Raw genomic sequence first — 21,250 nt, forward strand, 5'->3', positions numbered from 1 at the left:
GCGGGTGTACCGATCTGCCAGTGTCCCGTGATGGCTCTGCTGAGCCTATACGGCCCTTCCGAGCGTTTTTTCGATCGGCATGGCAATATACATAGATCGTGCGATCCTGCAGGCGAAAGTTTGCTGCCAACGCCTCTCTGCTTTACGCTCTGCTTTTCGTGCGCTTGGAGCCTGCACGCTGCCAAGGGTATCGCTACTTGTTCCCCCCGGAGAGATAGGATAGTGATATATAGATAGATAGGAAAGTGCCTTGCCTGGCTAGTTCGTCGGCGGTTACACACAGTCTCTGAATTGGACGAAGTTGAGCCTAGTGCTTTGATCGCTGCCTGGCTGTCTGAGAAGGTACACACTGAGTGTCTGTCTAGGGAAATAGACCATGGAGATGGCCTCTTGTGTTACCAGGACGCCTGCTTGGAACACGCTACCGTGGTCCGGAAGCCTAAAGCAGTGTCTGATGACAAGTGTATTTGGAAGTTTCGACCCGCCCCCACAAAGTTGGAAAATCTCCCATATCCACAATTATTAAGTTTAAAGAAAAGTAACGTAACGAGTAAGAATGTTTGTGAGACGCTTCGTAGGCCTCACAGCTTTTACAAATCATAATTTTTGCATTTGAAAGCCCAACATTTTCCAGACGGTAAGCTAAAACCACAAATTGTTTGGGTCTATATTATAAATACATAAATATATACATATTGCATATATATGCAATGAATTTTGAATTTTGAAAATCTAAAAACGCCATTCTGTAGGGAATGACCATTTCTATCAGATCACCGAATTGGGATCAGATTGGATCATTATTATAGCGAGAATTAAGAAATTAATTTGCAGTTGCCCTTTCACTACCGGGCATAAAAGTTGTGACGCGTAGGAAGCGTCTCACACGTTCTTCCTCGTTTTCATTGTTTTATGTCGCGTGCTTCATAGTGAGCTCTTCAAGTAATTTGTATTCTATTGGTTATACTAGAAAAGCAAGAAATTGTATAGTAAAATAAAGGATGTGATATTAGAAAAGATTGCAGTCGACTACCGGATAAGGGCATTATAGAGCACTATAGGGCGTTCAAGAAAAGTGAACCTTTAACTTTGCATACATGGTGGTGTGGAAAAGAGTTACAAAGATAAGTACAGCACACTCTTACAAATCTCCTTTCCAACAAAACAGCGAGCGAAGCCGCCGGTAGCTAGATAGTAGTCCCATAAACATACAACATACTGCAATACTAATGTTTACTCTTTGCAACTGTAAAATTATCTCAAGATTTGGTTTGACATTGTTTAAATATTTCATTACATTACATTAACTATAATTATATATTGGGAATCAAATCACTTTGCAAACCTCAATCATCATCCTCATCATCCTCATCATCACTTATATAACCTTCTTCGTATGCGAATTTGAAACAACGAATATTGCTCTTGGTTCTGAAGCCAACTCCGCGGTTTTGGCGTTTAGTGGTTCCCGGCGTCAAAGTCGACTGCAGTGCCTTATTCGGGGTCTCCAGGTCTTCACTATCATCTATTCTTGAATAATATTTTTACGGATCCTAATATTTTTTACTTTTTCACTTACTCTTATCGTGCGACGTCTGCTGCACCGGACTTATGATGGAAATGTTTCCAAAGCCTTCCCAACCATTTTCGGACGGCTTGTTGGATCTCCTTTGAGTGGACGTGGTCAGAGCTAGCTGCCTGGCCCTTGTCCTGGTTCCACTGAACGGCGTATTGGGTGACAGCTCCATGCACACCACCTGAATCAACTCAACTCTGAGTTTGGGCAGATTGCGCACGTGTCTCTGCAGGTTTCCCCTGGTGATGATGTTCTTAGCCTTCATTCTAATTGAAATCGGAGTGTCAGGCCTGTGTTTGATAGCAGTCCCTTTCGTCTGCTCTTGGGTTTTCTTTAACTTGCCCGCAGCTCCTCCATTTCCTCTAATGGGTTTGGCTAGTGCCCTCTTTTGAGAACTTGTGACGTGGGGTTCAACAGCGGCAGCCTGCAACTTAGTTTTTGATATTTCGGTTACTTTACTTATGAAAGTCTTCCCTGTTGTTCCTCCACATTTCACAGCTTGCGGCTGAGACTGAGGCTGGGGTTTATTGACAAGCCCGAATGATTGATTTTTTGGAGGCCCGAAGACCGGAGCATTCTCTTTCTGGATGTTCGGTGGCGGTGTGAATATTTCGCTGCTATAAGCAAATTTAGAAACCTGTGAAGGCACCGAGTGCACCTGATGACCACGACGAGAAGTTTGTTTTTCTATTGTTTGATCCTTTTTGGATGCCCTAAATTTTAAAAAGCGCTTTAAGAAGAGCTCCTTGGGTGTCGATTTATTCGCCTGCGGAGTAACGACGTTCGGTTTAGTGGTCTCGTTCTCGAAGAGAGTGGGACAAACACCATTTATGCGGTTGCTCTGAAAGTTGTCTTGGCGTTGCATGGTACGCGCCACCTTCTGCTTATCTATATTTTTACCCCTGAAACTTCGAAAAGGTTGCTTTTTATGTAATTCTTTGTAATAGCGTTCCATTGTTCCAGTTAATCCAGAAATTAGTTTTTATAAAAATAAAAAATAATAAAAAAGTTTTGGACAGATGGCGCCGCTTTGTACTAGAGCTGAACAAGAAACGATAGAACTATCGATGGTAATGTGAACGAAAGCACTAACCAAATATACTATTACAATATATAGTATATATACTATTTGGTTAGTGACATAAGCATATATTTAAAAAATATCATATCTGTGATTTATATATTTTTGTTGAATATCAAAATAATATAAAATATATCAATGCAAAAATATTGAAATATTTGATATGTTTTGTGTTTTTGTTTTGTGTGTATTTCCTGAAATTAAATTTCGCTCGCAGCGGATATATGAAAATAGTTCCCAATAAGAAAACAGAAACTTTACATACAGCTGTGAAAAAAATAAGAGCACCACCACCACAAGCAATTTTCAAATAGTGGCCCAACTCACATTTTTAACTTTAAGCACATTTTTGGAAAGGATAGACTCTTACGAATCTGGGAACAGAAAAAAATCATCTGTTTTTCTAAGGATTTTAAGTTATTTAAGAAACTTTAGCGAAACTGGTAAAATTAGCCGAAAAAAATAATAGCACCACTTTGGAAAATTGGATTTCTGGACGTTGATACCAAGCCAAAGCCTGTTACGCGCGGCAGAACCAGCAGAACGCAGCCCTCCTCCCACCCAACCGACCGCGCCGCATGACGCTCGGCGCGATTAACCGAACCGGTCGCTGGAGATATAAGTGATTTGCAGAGATGCTGCAAGTGCGGAGTTAAAAGTTTCTCGAACATTTTAGGAATAGCGGATAACTTAGATATACCTCTATAGTTTTTGGCGTCAGACTTGCTACCTTTCTTATGGAGAGGAATTATAAAGGATTCCTTCCAGATGGGGGGAAAGCTAGAAGAATGGATAGATAGAGTGAATAGTTTAAGCAAAGGTCCGCACAGAGACTCGGCACAGTGCCTGAATACAGAGCCGGGAACTCCGTCAGGGCCCGGTGAAAATACCGGCTTAAACAAAGGGCAGAAAATGCCATTCGACCTTGGTAAACTATATGGATACATATGACCTGGGTAGCTTTCCTGAGAATAGGAGGTTTGAAAAAATTGTGCAAAAAGATCGGCGATTGCCTGATCATTGTTTGCCGACATATTCAAAAATGATAGCGAGGATGGATGTGCGGACGTTCTACGCTTACTGTTTACAAAGCTGTAAAACTGTTTAGGGTCCTGTGAAAAATGTATCCAGGAGGTAGTTCCTATAGCAATGAGCATTAAGAACAGTAAAATTTGACCGAGCTATTAAGTAATTAGGAAGAGAAGAGAATTAGAACCAACTTATTGAGATTTTTTAAATAGTCTTGATTTTAGATTCTTTAGACTGGATAACTCTTTGGAGAACCAAGGAGGTTTCGCAGATCTAGTCGGACATGAAAGTGGGACACACGTGTCAAAAATTGTGTCAAGTACATTGTAAAAAATGTTTGTGCCTTCAATGACGTCAGTGCACGAGTACAGAGCGGACCAATCAAAATTTCTAATTAAGTTATTGAGCTTCGTAAACTCGGCTTTACGAAAGCAGCGGACGCGTTCAGATAGCCTACCCGCACGATCCGATACAGTAAGTCCAATATCTATCGACACTTGGAAAGTAGGATGATAGCAGTCTTCAGGTGTAGTGAGCGGGAGTGCTTGTGTTAACAACGCTACGGTCGGATCCGAGACAAAGCACAGATCAAGCAATCGACCCAAGGAGTTTTTTACATGGTTGACTTGAGACAGGGACAGGTCTAATAAGCCATCAATAAACTCATGTCCTGACATGGGCACAAGGTTGTTTGACTCGTTAACCGAAGACCAGACAGTACCTGTCAGGTTGAAATCCCCAAGAACCATTAAATGGTCTTTATCAGATAGCGAGGAAGAAACAGTTTTTAAAGCAGACAAATGCTGCTCGTATATTAGTACATCCGAAGTCGGTGGAATATACGAGCAACTGACATAAATAGACTGGCCGGGAAGAATCAGTCTAACACAGAGGACTATAAAAAGTTCCGACGTAAAGTAAGAATTTACTGCAATCAGAGCCCCTCCTCCACGTCGAGACGAACGATCATTCCTATAAATTGTGTACCGATCTGCCAAAACTTCGGAACTAAGAATGTCCGGCTTTAACCAGGTTTCGGTAAACACAATAACATGGGATGAAAATGTGAAACTATCCATAAAAAGAGTGCTCAGCTTACTATGTAAGCCGCGAGCATTTTGATAGGATTTAAAATTTAAAAAATTACCAACAAGTAACGAATTTCTTAGTTAACACTTTTGAACTATTAATTCTTAATCTATATTTATAATTTTGTCTGGACGTTGATATGCAATGACTGCACCATCAAGTGGCCCATGCGACACCAAGCCAAATCCTGTTACGCGCGGAACCCAGCAGAACGCAGCCCTCCTCACGCCCAACCGACCGAGGGGCGCTGCCGCTTGACGCGCGGTTAACCGAACCGGTCGCGAGCATCCAGGAAAGATAGATGTTAGGCTAATATTCGAGGAAAATTAGAACTAAACACAACTAAACTAGGGCAAGTGTAGCTAAGCAAGCAAAACTATCAACGTCAGAAACAAGACAGAGCTAAAATGAAACTAGCTACAGGAGAGGTACGCTAGTATAAGAGATTTAAGAAGAGGAAGGGAGTTAGTCGAGGATATAATGTGGTAGAGGGAATTATAATCCGAGCATAAGACCCTAGCGGGTTCGTGCAAGGCATAATTCGATCTACATAGTGGAAGGAACAAAGGAATAAAGTTTCTAGTGGGTCTAATGGGAATCGTAAAGTTTATGCGACTCAGCAAGTAAGGGCTGTCTACATCCCCCTCGATCAAGTTGTGCATAAAAATTACACCAAGCATTTTTCTACGACTAACTAAGGATGGAAGATTTATTAAAAGAAGTCTACTACGGTAGGATGGCAGTCTCACATTTGCATCCCAGTTGAGGCCCCGTAGGGCAAATAATAAAAAGTGTTTCTGTACTGATTCAATACGGTCCTGATGTATGTTGTACTGAGGGCACCATACACATGAGCCGTATTCTAAAATCGGACGAACAAGCGAGATATAGAGAATCTTCGTTATATAGGGGTCATCAAATTCCTTTGACCACCTCTTTATAAACCCAAGCACACCCATGGCTTTATTTACCATGGTAGAAATGTGTTCAGAAAACTTTAACTTTGGGTCTAGTTTAACACCTAGATCATCAACCAATGTAATTCTCTCAAGAGAACTACCGCAGAGGGTGTAAGGAGCCAGGAAGGGGCTGGAGCGATAAAAAGGCATTACATTGCACTTCGGGGCATTAAGTTGTAACATATTTGCACAGCACCATGACTGAAAGCTATTGAGATCAGATTACAAGCGAGAGTGAAATGAAATGTCCTTATACTGGACACAGAGTTTAACATCATCCGCATACATAAGTACCCGAGAATTTGTTAATACAGAAGGCAGGTCATTAATAAAGAGTGTCAAAAGTAAGGGGTCTAAATGGCTCCAGGACTCTTAAATTTGTTCTCAAAGTGATCCTACATTGGTTGGTTTGGAAGCAGCAACTGCCTTTTGGATGGCGGACCACAAATTTTCCATTGGTTTCATGTCAGGGGACTGTGCTGGCCACTCTAACACGTTCAGTGTTGGCCCCGAACCTTTGCTTTGCTTTCATGCTTGGGTTATTTACCGGTTGAAAGACCCATTCTAGAGGCATTTCATATTCTGCAAACGGTAGCATTACAGTCTCCATGATATCCACGCACACGTGCTGATCCTTGATGATTTTTATTCAATATATTGAACCTACTCCATAGTAAGAGAAGCAGGCCCATAGCATTAAATTAAACGTTTTATTTTTAATGGTTTTCTTTGGTGTACTGGCGTTCCTTGGACGTCTTAAGTATGATCGAGATCCCTTTTCAGTAAATAAAACACTTTTTACTCATCGGATATGTATGATCGAGATCACTCATCTGAAATTAAAATTTTCCTCCATTATAGGGATGTCCAACTGGCATGCTCCCTTGCAAACATCATGTGCTTAGTAATATGTCTGGCGTTTAAAAGTTACAGTTTTTTTTGGCAGCAGGCCTTTAGGCTATGTTGTCTAAGATATATCCAAACTTTCTAGCCCGTCGCTTTCATTTTAAGCTTTTTTTTAAGCTCGATAGCAGGCTTGAAGGGGACCTTCTTGCTCTCACAAATCAGCCTTTTGACACTAAAAGGGGTCATAGACCGTTTTCATCCACGTGTTTTACACTTTTCTTCATAGTTTAAGGCGTTTTTTACTTTTGGCCTAGAATAAAATATTTTGTAGTGGTTCTCTTAATTTTTTCGCAACTGTATGTTTACAAAATCTTTAATTCTTATTTTTCTGTATACTCTAAATGTTCTTAGCTCTATATAAGTATTAAGTAAAGCCTAGTACTCAGATCGAACAAAGGGGCCGCTAATAAAGTCCGGGATCATATATGTATGGAACCGATAAGAAATTTTTTTTTTTTTTTTTTTTGAGGTTTTAAGTTACCGCTCTACCCTTAGGTAGAGGGGAATTATTTGGCCACCCGCCTTTCAAGGGGGAAATCGCCACGTCGTAATATGTAACTTGTTACAGGTTTGCTCCAATACTTACCTGGCGTAGAGGTTATGTTCCCCACGTGCTTGCAGTGTGCCCAGACACACGCTTCTTAAGAAAGAAATTTTTGTGCGCACAAGTTAATTTCTAGCGGCTTTACGCCAGGCAGTACTAATCTAGAAAGTCAGACGATAGTATTTTCTGGAATCGATAGTATTTGTGTGTTACTCATAGTATTTGTGTGGTATTCGTTGGTATGTTGCTAGCAGCTCGAAAAATAAAGATGTTTTCATTTCCGAGAGCGTACCTAGCAAACAGAGAGTGTAGTCTCAATCAAATGGAGGCAACAATGCCACTGAAGTTGAAAGATTGGTCATGCTCCTAAACGAGCCTAAGGCCATCAAACGGCAAAAAGGAAACAATTATTTCAGATGAATGAGATTATATTGAATTTATTTGCATTTCTAATATATTTAACTTATTTGAACGCCAGTAGATTCATTTTGCCAAGACACAGACCCGGCTGGGCTGTTAACAAAATGTGTTAAGTTGTTTTCCTTTTGGGACCAAGTGCTGCTCTACAGGGTCGTGCCAAGGGGCGATGGCGGCGATGGCGGCGATTTGGAATCAAAACTATCCAATTTTGAATAGGTGCTTGGAGGCGCCGTTTTACAACTTTGCAACGTCCGCAAATATTCCTTGGAACGGCCTTGCTGCTCCACCAATCAAAGAAGTCTGCAGATGTTATTCCCAGCCATATGCAAATTCTCTGTCATATTTTCAAACTGCGGAATATGCAAAGGGTATCGTTTCAATGGTTTCCATAAATGTACACATATCTATATGTGTATTTATATGAGTTATAATTTGTCCTCCTCCTCCGTTCATGCAAAAGCCGCCAATCCCACTAAAAGCAATCTCCTGCATGGATCCATTTTGCATTCATTGTTTTATTAACTTTTTATNAATCTAGAAAGTCAGACGATAGTATTTTCTGGAATCGATAGTATTTGTGTGGTACTCATAGTATTTATGTGGTATTCGTTGGTATGTTGCTAGCAGCTCGAAAAATAAAGATGTTTTCATTTCCGAGAGCGTACCTAGCAAACAGAGAGTGTAGTCTCAATCAAATGGAGGCAACAATGCCACTGAAGTTGAAAGATTGGTCATGCTCCTAAACGAGCCTAAGGCCATCAAACGGCAAAAAGGAAACAATTATTTCAGATGAATGAGATTATATTGAATTTATTTGCATTTCTAATATATTTAACTTATTTGAACGCCAGTAGATTCATTTTGCCAAGACACAGACCCGGCTGGGCTGTTAACAAAATGTGTTAAGTTGTTTTCCTTTTGGGACCAAGTGCTGCTCTACAGGGTCGTGCCAAGGGGCGATGGCGGCGATGGCGGCGATTTGGAATCAAAACTATCCAATTTTGAATAGGTGCTTGGAGGCGCCGTTTTACAACTTTGCAACGTCCGCAAATATTCCTTGGAACGGCCTTGCTGCTCCACCAATCAAAGAAGTCTGCAGATGTTATTCCCAGCCATATGCAAATTCTCTGTCATATTTTCAAACTGCGGAATATGCAAAGGGTATCGTTTCAATGGTTTCCATAAATGTACACATATCTATATGTGTATTTATATGAGTTATAATTTGTCCTCCTCCTCCGTTCATGCAAAAGCCGCCAATCCCACTAAAAGCAATCTCCTGCATGGATCCATTTTGCATTCATTGTTTTATTAACTTTTTATTCAATTTTCACAAATTTTCAAAAAAGTAAACAAAACAACACAGCTGCCTAAGAAGTGTAACCGTACGGGAAGCGGTTTTCACCTCTGGTCACACTCTGCTGCTAGCAAGTTTTTGTCCGATCTGAGTACAAGGCTTAAATGCTTAAAGGAAGTCATGGAAAATAGCCAATCTTGTGGACAAGTTATTGATGCATCGAATAATTCTAGAATACACAGAATATCAACATCGAGGAAAATGATTTAAGTTTTACGGTTTTTGATATTGAGAAGGTATATTTCGGTACATTTCAGAGGGTCTGGTGGTATATTTTCTTCGATAACTCCGCGGTCACACTGGACCTCAAAAAGTGTGTTTCGGCAAAAATAAATCCAGAGTCTATTGATATATCTGTATATTTTGTTTGTGCATCAGCACATTGCGATGTCGTCGACAGAGCAGGATCAGATGCAGTTCGGCAGCAAGCCTAAAACTAGCAGGACCAGCAGCAACAGCTGCGAAAAAACTGTGGGTTCACCAAAAAGTTGTAGGCTTTATATCTCAATGGAACACTTGCAGATGCAGCAACCAAATGTGTACAGACGCGCTGCCGGATCCAATTGGCTGGCTGCCACTGTCTCGGGCAGCGATAACAAGGTGCAGGTGGCTAAAGCGGCTGAGGGCGGAACTGCACCGGACTCCGAGCATCCGAGCACCAAATCTGCACGTACACGCCAGAGGAAGATGGCCCAACGCAATCGTTATTTGGCCATGGACTGCGAAATGGTGGGAGTGGGCCACAATGGGCAGGAGGACATGCTGGCCCGAGTGTCGATTGTGAATAGTGCGGGCCATGTTCTGCTGGACAAGCACGTAAAGCCTCGCCATCCGGTTACCGACTATCGCACCAGCGTCTCGGGCATACGCCCGCATGATATTGAGAATGCAGAAGACTTTGCCACCGTCCAGAACGAGGTCGTTAAGATGATACACGGCAAAATTCTCGTCGGTCACGCCCTGCGCAACGATCTCGCCGTCCTGAACATAAAGCATCCTTTCGAACAGATTCGCGATACTTCGCGCTACAAGCCACTCTGCAAACTCGTCTCAAACGGCCATACTCCAAGTCTAAAGCGGCTCACCATGGCCGTGCTCGGCCAGGAAATCCAAACAGGCGAGCATAACTCCGTAGAGGATGCCCGGTCTGCAATGGGCATTTACAACCGCATTGCTGCTGACTGGGAGAAATATCTAGAGAAGAAGCAGCTACAGCAACAACGCTTCTGATGCCACTGCTCTCGGGACACCTCCCATGTGGACTTTATTATTTAAAAACTTACTGTACAAACGAGTTTCTTTTTATTGGAAATAGTTGCCTAATATATAATATGTTACAAACTAGTTACATTAACCCCGGCTTGAGTCTCACCCGCGCTGGTTGAGTGTATTGCATTGTGGCGGTTCATTAGGTCGCGCCAAGGATCCTCCAGCATGGAGGGGTGAAAGTATTGAGAGCCTTGGTCCGTAAAGGGGTGGTTGGACCCTCGATTGAAGCCCTTTCTTCCTCTGACAAAGTTACGAGCTCGGCCCTGGCCATATGGCTGTTGCTGTTGCGGCCGGGATCGGTGCATCTGCTCATGGGGCGCCTTATTCTGATAGAAATGTGGTGTGCTTGGCTTTTGCTGAGAGGTACTCTGTTTGTCCTCGTAGAAGCCAAAATTGGGTTGCTCTGGCGCTTGTTGCTGGGTATATTGTCCGCCAACATTCTGCGACATATATTCAGAGCCCTGGGATGGATACTGTCGGGATTCCTGGGAGTATGGCTGGAAATGGTTGAATCCCCTGCGAGGTGTACCCATTCTGCTAGTGTTTACTAGTTTACCAATGTGCAATTATATGTTTCTTAGCTACAGCACTTTATCGATATTGAATTGTTTTGGTATTTCAAGTGAACCTTTGGCCACTAACCAAATAGTATATACTATATATACTATACTACATGGCTAGTGGCCTGGGGTTGTCAAAAATATATTAATATATCGATATTTTTTGAAAATAAAAATATACTTATGTCGAGAAACTTTTTTTTCTCAAATTATCAAAAACAAATCATAATCACTTAAAGCCTAGTAATCAGATCGAAACAAAATTTGCTAGCAAAATATGCAATATATTTTTCTAGCAGCAGAGTGTGACCAGAGGTGAAAACCGCTTCCCGTACGGTTACACTTCTTAGGCAGCTGTGTTGTTTTGTTTACTCTTTTGAGAATTTGTGAAAATTGAATAAAAAGTTAATAAAAAAATGAATGCAAAATGGATCCATGCAGGAGATTGCTTTTAGTGGGATTGGCGGCTTTTGCATGATCGGAGGAGGAGGACAAATTATAACTCATATAAATACACATATAGATATGTGTACATTTATGGAAACCATTGAAACGATACCCTTTGCATATTCCGCAGTTTGAAAATATGACAGAGAATTTGCATATGGCTGGGAATAACATCTGCAGACTTCTTTGATTGGTGGAGCAGCAAGGCCGTTCCAAGGAATATTTGCGGACGTTGCAAAGTTGTAAAACGGCGCCTCCAAGCACCTATTCAAAATTGGATAGTTTTGATTCCAAATCGCCGCCATCGCCGCCATCGCCCCTTGGCACGACCCTGTAGAGCAGCACTTGGTCCCAAAAGGAAAACAACTTAACACATTTTGTTAACAGCCCAGCCGGGTCTGTGTCTTGGCAAAATGAATCTACTGGCGTTCAAATAAGTTAAACATATTAGAAATGCAAATAAATTCAATATAATCTCATTCATCTGAAATAATTGTTTCCTTTTTGCCGTTTGATGGCCTTAGGCTCGTTTAGGAGCATGACCAATCTTTCAACTTCAGTGGCATTGTTGCCTCCATTTGATTGAGACTACACTCTCTGTTTGCTAGGTACGCTCTCGGAAATGAAAACATCTTTATTTTTCGAGCTGCTAGCAACATACCAACGAATACCACACAAATACTATGAGTAACACACAAATACTATCGATTCCAGAAAATACTATCGTCTGACTTTCTAGATTAGTACTGCCTGGCGTAAAGCCGCTAGAANTGGGATTGGCGGCTTTTGCATGAACGGAGGAGGAGGACAAATTATAACTCATATAAATACACATATAGATATGTGTACATTTATGGAAACCATTGAAACGATACCCTTTGCATATTCCGCAGTTTGAAAATATGACAGAGAATTTGCATATGGCTGGGAATAACATCTGCAGACTTCTTTGATTGGTGGAGCAGCAAGGCCGTTCCAAGGAATATTTGCGGACGTTGCAAAGTTGTAAAACGGCGCCTCCAAGCACCTATTCAAAATTGGATAGTTTTGATTCCAAATCGCCGCCATCGCCGCCATCGCCCCTTGGCACGACCCTGTAGAGCAGCACTTGGTCCCAAAAGGAAAACAACTTAACACATTTTGTTAACAGCCCAGCCGGGTCTGTGTCTTGGCAAAATGAATCTACTGGCGTTCAAATAAGTTAAACATATTAGAAATGCAAATAAATTCAATATAATCTCATTCATCTGAAATAATTGTTTCCTTTTTGCCGTTTGATGGCCTTAGGCTCGTTTAGGAGCATGACCAATCTTTCAACTTCAGTGGCATTGTTGCCTCCATTTGATTGAGACTACACTCTCTGTTTGCTAGGTACGCTCTCGGAAATGAAAACATCTTTATTTTTCGAGCTGCTAGCAACATACCAACGAATACCACATAAATACTATGAGTACCACACAAATACTATCGATTCCAGAAAATACTATCGTCTGACTTTCTAGATTAGTACTGCCTGGCGTAAAGCCGCTAGAAAGTAACTTGTGCGCACAAAAATTTCTTATCGGTTCCATACGAATATAATCCCTTATATTTTCGCGACCCCTATTTTTCGATCTGAGTACTAGGCATATTTTTTTAATTAAATTGCTACAGCGAAATTGATTGGTCGCAGTTGGTCGCAATGAGTCCGAATTGAACAGGTACAAATGTTACTTAAAAATGTTGAACTCAAAAAGTTAGCCAAACGAACACTAAAAATATGAGTACTAGGTTTTAAGCAAAAAAGAATATAAAAATGACAAATATGATGACCAAAAGGGTATATCGATATATATCGATTTATCTTGTTTTTACTGAATTCGATAGACGGCGGTCACAGAAACTCTTTATTTGTTTATTGTACCAGTTTTAGAATATGTACTGATAAATATGAAAAGAAGTCATTGCAACACAAAAATTCTGCGGTGGTTCAACAACCCCACAACCTGACCTAGTGCAACATCTGAAGCCCATGGCCCATTTTTCAAGCGAGTGCCCATTCCGATTGAACATTGATTTGTACTGGCTGATGGTTTGCGAACGGATGTACAGAAGAGCAGAAGTGCAGAGCTGAATGACAATGGCCGGCCACCAAATGCAGATGCAATCCTTTCACACGCGCTGCGGCCGCTTCATCAGATTGTATAATGGCAACCGTTCGGCGCAGCGCTCGATGCGAGATTTCAGCCATGCCCTGGTGTTCAGTGCCGAGCCGCTGGAAGACGATGTCCTCTTCGAAGTGATAATTGAGAAAAAAGTGAGTGGCAAGGCGACCTAGCAGATCAGGATAGGTTTTTTTAGCTCGATATTATTTCTTGAAGAACACATCTTGGGGCGGCAGCATCGAGATTGGAGTTACGGCCGAATCTCCAGACGATTTAGAACTGGTGGCATGCGCCACTGCTATGAGGAACGGCACCTGGGTCATGTCGGGAATCGATGTCCGCAAGGATGGTCGTCGCCTGTTCGAATTCTATGGCACGGACCTGGAAACGCTCAACGAGGGCGACCGTGTCGGTGTCATGCGCACCTCCAGCAACGATCTCGTCTTCTATGTAAATGGTGAATCTCAGGGGGTGGCCGCCAAGAACATGCCAAAGCCTCTCTGGGCCCTCGTCGATCTCTATGGTCGCTGTGTGCAGGTTTCATTGTGTCCCCGCGACGTGCACGGCGCAGGAGAGGTACGAATGTTTCAGGCCATTTTTTTGATCGCTAATATTAGTTGACATATTGCATAGCTACTGGACTCGCCACTGCAGCAGCCGCTGCAGCAGGTTGTCCAGAATCTGGACGTGGCCATGAACGTAGACGTCAGCGTGGACGGCACCAATCTAACGGCCTTGGGTATGCTCAATCTGAATGGAGGAGGTGCCACTGCGGGCTCCGATTACTATGATGTCAACGATCGCCTGCGCTTCCACACCCGGTGTGGATCGCTTGTCAAGCTGTCGCCTAACTTTCGCTCCGCTGAGCGACGTCGTCCCCTAGACGAGTTCAACAATGGCGTGGTGATGACACACCGTCCGCTGCGGGACAACGAACTCTTTGAGATACGCATCGACAAACTTGTGGACAAGTGGTCTGGGTCCATTGAGGTGGGTGTGACCACCCACAATCCAACCGTTCTGCACTTCCCGGCGACCATGACGAACATGCGGTCGGGCACCATCATGATGTCCGGCTGCGGCATACTTACCAACGGCAAAGGCACCCGCCGCCAGTACGGGGAGTTCAATCTGGACGAGCTGCGCGAGGGCGATCGCGTGGGGATGATGCGGAAAGCAAACGGAAATCTGCACTACTACATCAATGGCCAGGATCAGGGCGTGGCTGCCACGCGAGTGGCCTCCACTTTGTGGGGCGTCATCGATCTGTACGGCATGACCATCAAAGTTACCATTGTGGACCGCGATGAGCGCGAGCAGCAGAACCTCGTCACCAGGCGCAACAACATCGTAGCCGGCATGAGCTCATGCTCTGGCAACAGCACTCTTCAGCAGCAACAACTCCAGCAGCAGTCGGGCACTCCCACTCTAAGCCTGCTCAGTCCGGAGAGTGAAATGAATGTGGCTAGAGCCTCTCGTGAGCTGAGCGAGACCATATCGAGCACACGTGCCATTGCGCGGAACGATGACCGCCTGACATTCCATCACATATGCGGCACTCATGCCACAGTCACGCAGAGCGGCCGCACAGCTTTGCGCCCTAAGTGAGTGAAGGACTTTCATTGAGTTTGACTATCGCCTCAACTTTTCCTTTACCTTTACTGTGCCAGTGCCGCCGATGACTTCAACAATGGCGTAGTCCTCACGCGACGTCCACTGCGGCCGAACGAACTCTTTCAGGTGCGACTCGAGCGTGTGGTCACCAAGTGGGCTGGCTCAGTGGAAATGGGCGTGACCACGCACACGGCCGACGAGCTGGACTTTCCCTTTACCATGACCAATGTTAGGTGAGTCTTCTCATTCATTCTTTTAGAGTCTGGGCTCGTAGAAAATTGCAATCCAATGTAATCCAACTTTAATATGTAGATCTGGGACTTGGATGATGACGGGCAATGGGGTCATGCAGAATGGAGTCACTGTAATCGAGCAATATGGTCAGAATCTGGACCGGCTGCAGGTGGGCGACCGCGTGGGCGTGGTGCGCAAGGACGACGGCACCCTGCACTTTTGGGTGAACGGCGTGGATCAGGGGCCAGCCGCCAGCAATGTGCCGGAGCGTGTCTACGGAGTGATCGATCTGTACGGCCAGGCAGCCCAGGCGAGCATTGTGGATACCTCGGAGTGCGGAAGCCCGGACACGGGCAACTCGACCATCTCGAACACGACGCTGTACAGCGAGGTGCCTCTGCGCTTCCACAGTATTCATGGTGCAAATGCGGGCATATCGAACAGCGGCCTGACTGCCTCGCGCCCCAATTCCCTGGCCGAGTTCAATGATGCGATTGTGTTCAGCAACCGTCCGCTGCGGCAACGGGAGCTCTTCGAGGTGGAGCTGGAGACGATGGTGCGGCATTGGTCGGGCAACATAGAGATTGGCGTGACTGGCACGCGCCCGGAGGACATCCAGCTGGCGCCAAATGCCACCGATTTGGAGGCCAATGATACGATCATCTTGTGCGGGCCCATGATCTTTCACAATCGCAAGACCATTCGCACGAATATTCTGCTAGATCTGGATACCCTGGGCCCCAGCACTCGGGTGGGCGTGATGCGCAACGGAGACTTTATCCACTTCTTTGTGGATGGCATGGACCAGGGCCCGGCCTGCGAGTGTCATGCCCCCAACATCTGGGCCATCATCGACCTGTACGGGCAGTGTGCGCAGGTCAGTCTGACGCAGAACCAGCTGGACATACGTGCTCCGTATGCTACCAGCGAGAACTCGCAGAGCTGCCAGGCCACCTCAGTCATACAGCATCCCGCCATGGAGACGAAGCACCGCTGGACCTGTGTCTCCGGCAACGTGAGCCTCACCAAGGACTGGACCGAGGCCTCCCGCTTTACTGGCTCCACCGCCGCCCTCTCCCACTGCCTAGTCTTCTCCGAGCACCCGCTGAGCGTGGGCTCGCCCTTTGAGATAAAGCTGACGTCCATTAATCCCATATTTGCGGGCTGCCTCAGCATTGGCGTCACGGATCTGAACCTCAGCGATGAGAGCGTACGCAAGAAGCTGCCCACTAGTTTGAAGCGCATCCCTGCCAACGTTTGGTATGTAACTGGGAACGAAGTAAGCTTCAACTCGAGCTGTCTGCAGCGTTCGTTGGCCTCGCTGGAGTGGCTGCGCGTGGACGATCGCATCACGCTGGAGCGCGTGGAGAATTCCGCCATGAACATGCTTCTCAACTCGGAGAACGTGAACATCCAGTTCCAGAATATACCCAACGATGTTTACGTGGTTGCCGAGCTGCGCGGATCGACAATGGGTGTCCAGGTGATCTCCGCCCAGGGGCCGGCCTCACCTCTGCGGCCCTGCAGTCTGCGGCTGCAGGACTCAATGGACTTTGGCATCGATCCTCTCAATAAACAGGACAGCTCCATGTTGGAGTCGATCGACTCCGAGGCCCAGAACTATGAGTTTGTGGACATAACGCAAAAGAATGCGCGTCTCAGCGAGGATCGACGCAGTGCGGCGAGATCAAAGTCGTACAATCAGGCGATGGTCTGCCTAAACAAGCCGCTATGCAAGGGCGAGAGCATCAGCATTAAGGTGGATGCTCTGAACAACAAGTGGAAGGGAACCCTGGGATTGGGCGTGCTCTCGGCCTGCCCCCCCATTTTGCCCATCTCCCTGCTGGACTTCAAGCGCAGCTGCTGGCTGGCCACCCACGACTATGTGAACATCAATGGCCAGGTGCTGGCCTCTAAGTACGGCGAGGCTCTGGACCAAATCCAAGTGGGAACAGTCATCACATTGACGCTTACCCATGCGGGAATGCTGAGTGAGTCAAGTCTTTAGTATCGATTTTGGAATATGATTATCTGATTATCTTTGTCTGTATCTGTCTCTTTAAGTCGTTATGGTTGGGTCAACGAATCTGGAGGATTTGGCCAGCGGACTGCCCAATCATGTGTATCCCGTTTTTGATGTGTATGGAAAATGCGAAAAGATCACCTTGATCACTGGCAGCGATGCCGCGCGTAATGGCAACGCCAATGGTACCCCCATAATGGAGGCACCTGAGGCACTGGAACTGGACAATGCTGGCATGCCGCAGCAGTGCGAGAAGGCGCACTTGGAAATGCACGAAAAGGAGAAGGATACGGAGCAGATGAGCGAATCTGCCAGAGATGGTCCGTCCACATCGGCTGCTCCTTCGAATGCCATGTGAGTGTTAAGCGATCTACGTAGATTCTATATTGACTTGACTTGTTTTCCCTGAAGGACACGCTCGGTGATGGAGAGCGTCTCTGAGAATCTACTGCTGAACATCTCCATTAAGAATCGAACTTTGGAGCAGCAGAGAAACGAAATGGGTGGATCCTCATCAACTTGGTGAGATAACTGTGGAGTACTTTGATGTGGCATTATATGACTCATTCGTTACATCTCCTCTCAACAGCTGCCTGCGCGAGTCTTTGCAGCTGCAGCACAACACCAACTTAAATATACAACGCAGTCAGAGCACTCAACGCTTTCAAAACTCGCTGAATATCTCCACGACAGCAGCAACTTCAGGTAGTGGAGGTGGTGCCGGTGGGCCTAGTGGTTCCGCGGGCAATGCTCAGCACATGAGCAACTCGAGTGTGTACGACACCAACAAGGAGTACGACGATATGCCGAATCCAGCCTTGACGAATTCCGGCTCAGTTGGCGAGGGGACGGCCACGGCGGTGGTGAACACATCAGCGACGTCGGCCACAGAGCAGAGTGAGAACAATGCCGCGGCTTCGGAGCTGATCGGTGCCCAAGAAAGGGAACTGAGAGAGCTGTCAGGGGAGATGGCGGGCTCGATCGATAATGTTCTGGAAGACGATGAGATCGACTACATGAACCATTTGCTGTTGCTACAGCAATTACAGCAAAACGAGTACACGCGCCACCATCTGATGCCGGATCCGACATCGCTGTTAAACTTGGACCTGAATCTGCCGTCTCTTAATTCGCTGGAGTCGGATACGAACTCTTCCGTCCACCTGCGCGCCGAGTCCTTGCGCTCCGCAAACGCAGCCAGTATGGACCAGAACGATTGCGAGTATCTGCGCCAGGTGAGGCGTTTCTGTGCCTCGCTGGTTCTGCCGCAGGCCTTCTTCGACAGCCGCCTGGACCCGATTTGCTTTTGTCTGAAGTGTAGCGGACCCAGCAATGGGATCGGCGACAAACTGGAGGGCTGGGTCTACTTCAAGCTTAACCAGCAGACGGTGAATGTACAGAGCACCTCCGTGACAGCAGCTTCGCCTGGCGGCGGCTCTTCGTCGACGGCTGCCCAGGTTCATTTTGATCTCAACGGGGACTGGCTGCCGTTCTATCACATGACGCGGGTGGACAAGATTCGGGCCATATTGGATCGCGGTCAACCGCTTCCGTTGGAATCGGACGCCGACGATGAGACGGCCGCAGCCGCAGCTGCGGCCACGCACAAAGATGAGCCGGGCACCCGCCTGGAACTATACTACTCGCCCAACGCCACGGTTATTGAACCCGTGCTTCCACAGCACCACTATGTATCCGAGCAGGGACTGCATCGAATTTCCACCTCGTTCGAGGTCTATGTCCGTCGCCAGTCCATTTCCGGGGTAACCACCGGGAGGGCGGCCGCCGAAGCCAAGCGGCGCAGCATGGGCTCTGACTCGGGGTCGGGTTCGGCCCAAGCACACGACAGCGGTGCCTCGCCGCCTGCTCCCAGCGAATCTTCGGTGCATTTGCTAAACGATCTGTGCTGGTTCACCAAAGAGGCTGGCGCCTGCATAATAAACGCCTTGATAATTAAATTGGACCGTATCGAAGAGCAGGAGCAGTGAGAACTGATAACGCGATCGATATACACTGCTCACGGTCGGCTTACATATGTATGGGCTCGGCACGGTCCTATCTATTGTGCATAGAAGAATCTATCTGCCGTGTCGCCGAGCCCTGATGTACATACATATGTACCTGCCTGAATCTCATTAAATACTATCCATTGTATTAACGCCTAGCTTCACACCCCCAACCGCATTCGCATTCCTCTTTGTAAACGAGTTTTTATGGTCTTGTAAGCGCCAATAAAGTTAATCGCAAAATTTAGCTAAATCTAATTTTGTTTAAAAAGGAAAGAAGAACGCTTGACTATGAAGGTTGACTCTTGAAAATCACAATATCTGACACTTTCAGCTGATACAAAAAAGACATGTTGATTTATCTCAGGCGTTCAACATGCCGCACATGCAGTGCAATTTTTGTCGGGGCTTTTAGAAAATGAATAGGCTATTGTATGCGCGGCTTAATAGCTATGATAACCAGTACCTAAAATACGCACCTTTCTACTTGTTTACAAGGTAATTCTTTGTTTGAATGATTGTTGTCAAAATTTGACACCATACGATAGGTCCCCCCTACTCACGAGGATATCTTGAGCTAACAAAAATGTACATATCTTCATATCTGTAGAATGGATCAAAATTTACATATGTAGAATGTGTGTATACAATACAATACAATCGAATACAAAAGCTCGGATATAAAATCAACGCTAAAGTGTTAACCTTACCAATATAAAACATTTCTATCATCTGATTTCTGAGAAAGCTTCAGATGGTTACGTTAAGACTGGTAATTCTGAATGAATTCTGAAGAGAATTTGGTTTTTTGGTTTCCATGTTTGGAAACAGGGACAAACTTTATAAATACTATGATAATTCTACACTATCAAACTCAATGGAAAATGGAGTTTACTATATTTCGTTCCGTAAAAGCACAAACGATTAAATTCTGGATGCCCAGTTGTTGTCCTATACCAGACGACATTTAACAAATTACGATCGGTGATTGAAATGGCAAGATATTCTCTAAGCCATAGTTTAGGTATGAAAAAGCTTTCCGCGAGATGCAAGACGACATCCGCGTGAATAACCCACAACTGACCATAGAAAAACTGAGTAAATACAGTGGGTTCTCAATGTAGTTCTGAATGTGGGTTTCAAAAAAAAGTTTAGTAAACTTGATCCGCATTAATAGCAGAGTCGATATAGGCATGACTATATGCCTGTCCGTCTTGTTTGTCACAGAGACTATAAGAGCTAGAGTCACCAATTAGGAACAGATTGGATAATTACACTACTCGACCAAATCCAACTTTTAATTCTGCTTCGAACCTAACCGACTTTTTCAGCTTTTAAAAAACTTAAAAAAAAAGCTGCCATAGAAAAAAAAGAGAAGGGACGTGTGAGACGCTTCTTACGCGTCATAACTTTTATACCCGGTACTCAGTACTACATCTGTACCTTAGCGGATTTTTGTCAAATTTTACATTTTTTCTTCGTCTGTCACTTCTCACGCCAACACGCTGCTTTGCGCGCCCCCTTCGCTTGAGCCGCACACTGCAGAGTCCCGGTAGAGACAGAGACGCGGCAGAGGCAGCCACAGCCCGAATTAGTGTGAATAAAAGCATGTGCAAAAAACAAATATAAGCTGCGGGACGGGGTTTACCCACTGCAAATTAATTTCTTCATTCTGTCTATAATAATGAGTTATAATAATCGGAGCCCAATTCAGAAGTCAGTATGCAAGATTTGGTGGCTCTAGCATTTATAGTCTCTGAGATCCAGGCGCTCAACAAGCCGGACGGGCAGACAGACGTGTCTCAATCGACTCGGCTATTGATGCTGAACAAGAATATATGTATGTACTTTATGGGGTCGGAAACGTTTCCTTCTGTGCATTACATACAACCGTTACTCGCACAAATATTCTATTGACTCTTCGGCCCCCCCGAAGGGGTCGAGGCTAAATTAAGTGGCTCTAGCTCTAATAGTAACTGAGACATAGACTCG

The 21,250-nt window shown here is 45.2% G+C and overlaps 4 protein-coding genes across 7 annotated transcripts; 2 read left to right on the plus strand and 2 right to left on the minus strand.

The window, feature by feature from the left end:
• Positions 1–1,216: 1,216 nt before the first annotated feature.
• LOC117579975 (guanylate kinase-associated protein mars-like) lies at positions 1,217–2,626 on the minus strand. 2 transcript variants are annotated; one of them, XM_034266154.1, is made up of 2 exons: positions 1,580–2,626; positions 1,217–1,530 (listed from the first exon to the last, which is right to left on the minus strand). In XM_034266154.1, exons 1-2 carry the CDS (start codon positions 2,529–2,531, stop codon positions 1,526–1,528), a joined length of 957 nt encoding a protein of 318 aa, XP_034122045.1. In that variant the 5' UTR covers positions 2,532–2,626; the 3' UTR covers positions 1,217–1,525. The 2 variants fall into 2 exon arrangements, with proteins under 2 accessions (XP_034122045.1, XP_034122044.1); XM_034266153.1 differs by having other exon boundaries at positions 1,217–1,525; positions 1,580–2,624.
• A 6,628-nt stretch (positions 2,627–9,254) lies between these two features.
• On the plus strand, positions 9,255–10,309 carry LOC117579824 (RNA exonuclease 4). Of its 2 annotated transcripts, none has more exons than XM_034265917.1 (2): positions 9,255–9,274; positions 9,340–10,309. In XM_034265917.1, the coding sequence occupies exon 2, from the start codon at positions 9,349–9,351 to the stop codon at positions 10,189–10,191; it is 843 nt and encodes a 280-aa protein (XP_034121808.1). In that variant the 5' UTR covers positions 9,255–9,274; positions 9,340–9,348; the 3' UTR covers positions 10,192–10,309. The 2 variants fall into 2 exon arrangements, with proteins under 2 accessions (XP_034121808.1, XP_034121809.1); XM_034265918.1 differs by having other exon boundaries at positions 9,258–9,432; positions 9,484–10,309.
• Positions 10,241–10,860, minus strand: LOC117579825 (M-phase-specific PLK1-interacting protein). The gene has a single exon (XM_034265919.1). It carries the CDS (start codon positions 10,761–10,763, stop codon positions 10,296–10,298), a length of 468 nt encoding a protein of 155 aa, XP_034121810.1. The 5' UTR covers positions 10,764–10,860; the 3' UTR covers positions 10,241–10,295.
• Positions 10,861–13,098: 2,238 nt separating this feature from the next.
• Positions 13,099–19,511, plus strand: LOC117579224 (neuralized-like protein 4). Of its 2 annotated transcripts, XM_034264998.1 has the most exons (9): positions 13,099–13,302; positions 13,359–13,533; positions 13,598–13,957; positions 14,015–14,985; positions 15,052–15,228; positions 15,308–17,220; positions 17,294–17,606; positions 17,664–17,774; positions 17,842–19,511. In XM_034264998.1, the coding sequence occupies exons 2-9, from the start codon at positions 13,372–13,374 to the stop codon at positions 19,238–19,240; spliced, it is 5,406 nt and encodes a 1,801-aa protein (XP_034120889.1). In that variant the 5' UTR covers positions 13,099–13,302; positions 13,359–13,371; the 3' UTR covers positions 19,241–19,511. The 2 variants fall into 2 exon arrangements, with proteins under 2 accessions (XP_034120889.1, XP_034120888.1); XM_034264997.1 differs by having other exon boundaries at positions 13,099–13,533.
• The last annotated feature ends 1,739 nt before the right edge of the window (positions 19,512–21,250 follow it).

The sequence above is a fragment of the Drosophila guanche genome, unplaced genomic scaffold, assembly GCF_900245975.1.
Source record: "Drosophila guanche unplaced genomic scaffold, DGUA_6, whole genome shotgun sequence".
NCBI lineage: Eukaryota > Metazoa > Arthropoda > Insecta > Diptera > Drosophilidae > Drosophila > Drosophila guanche.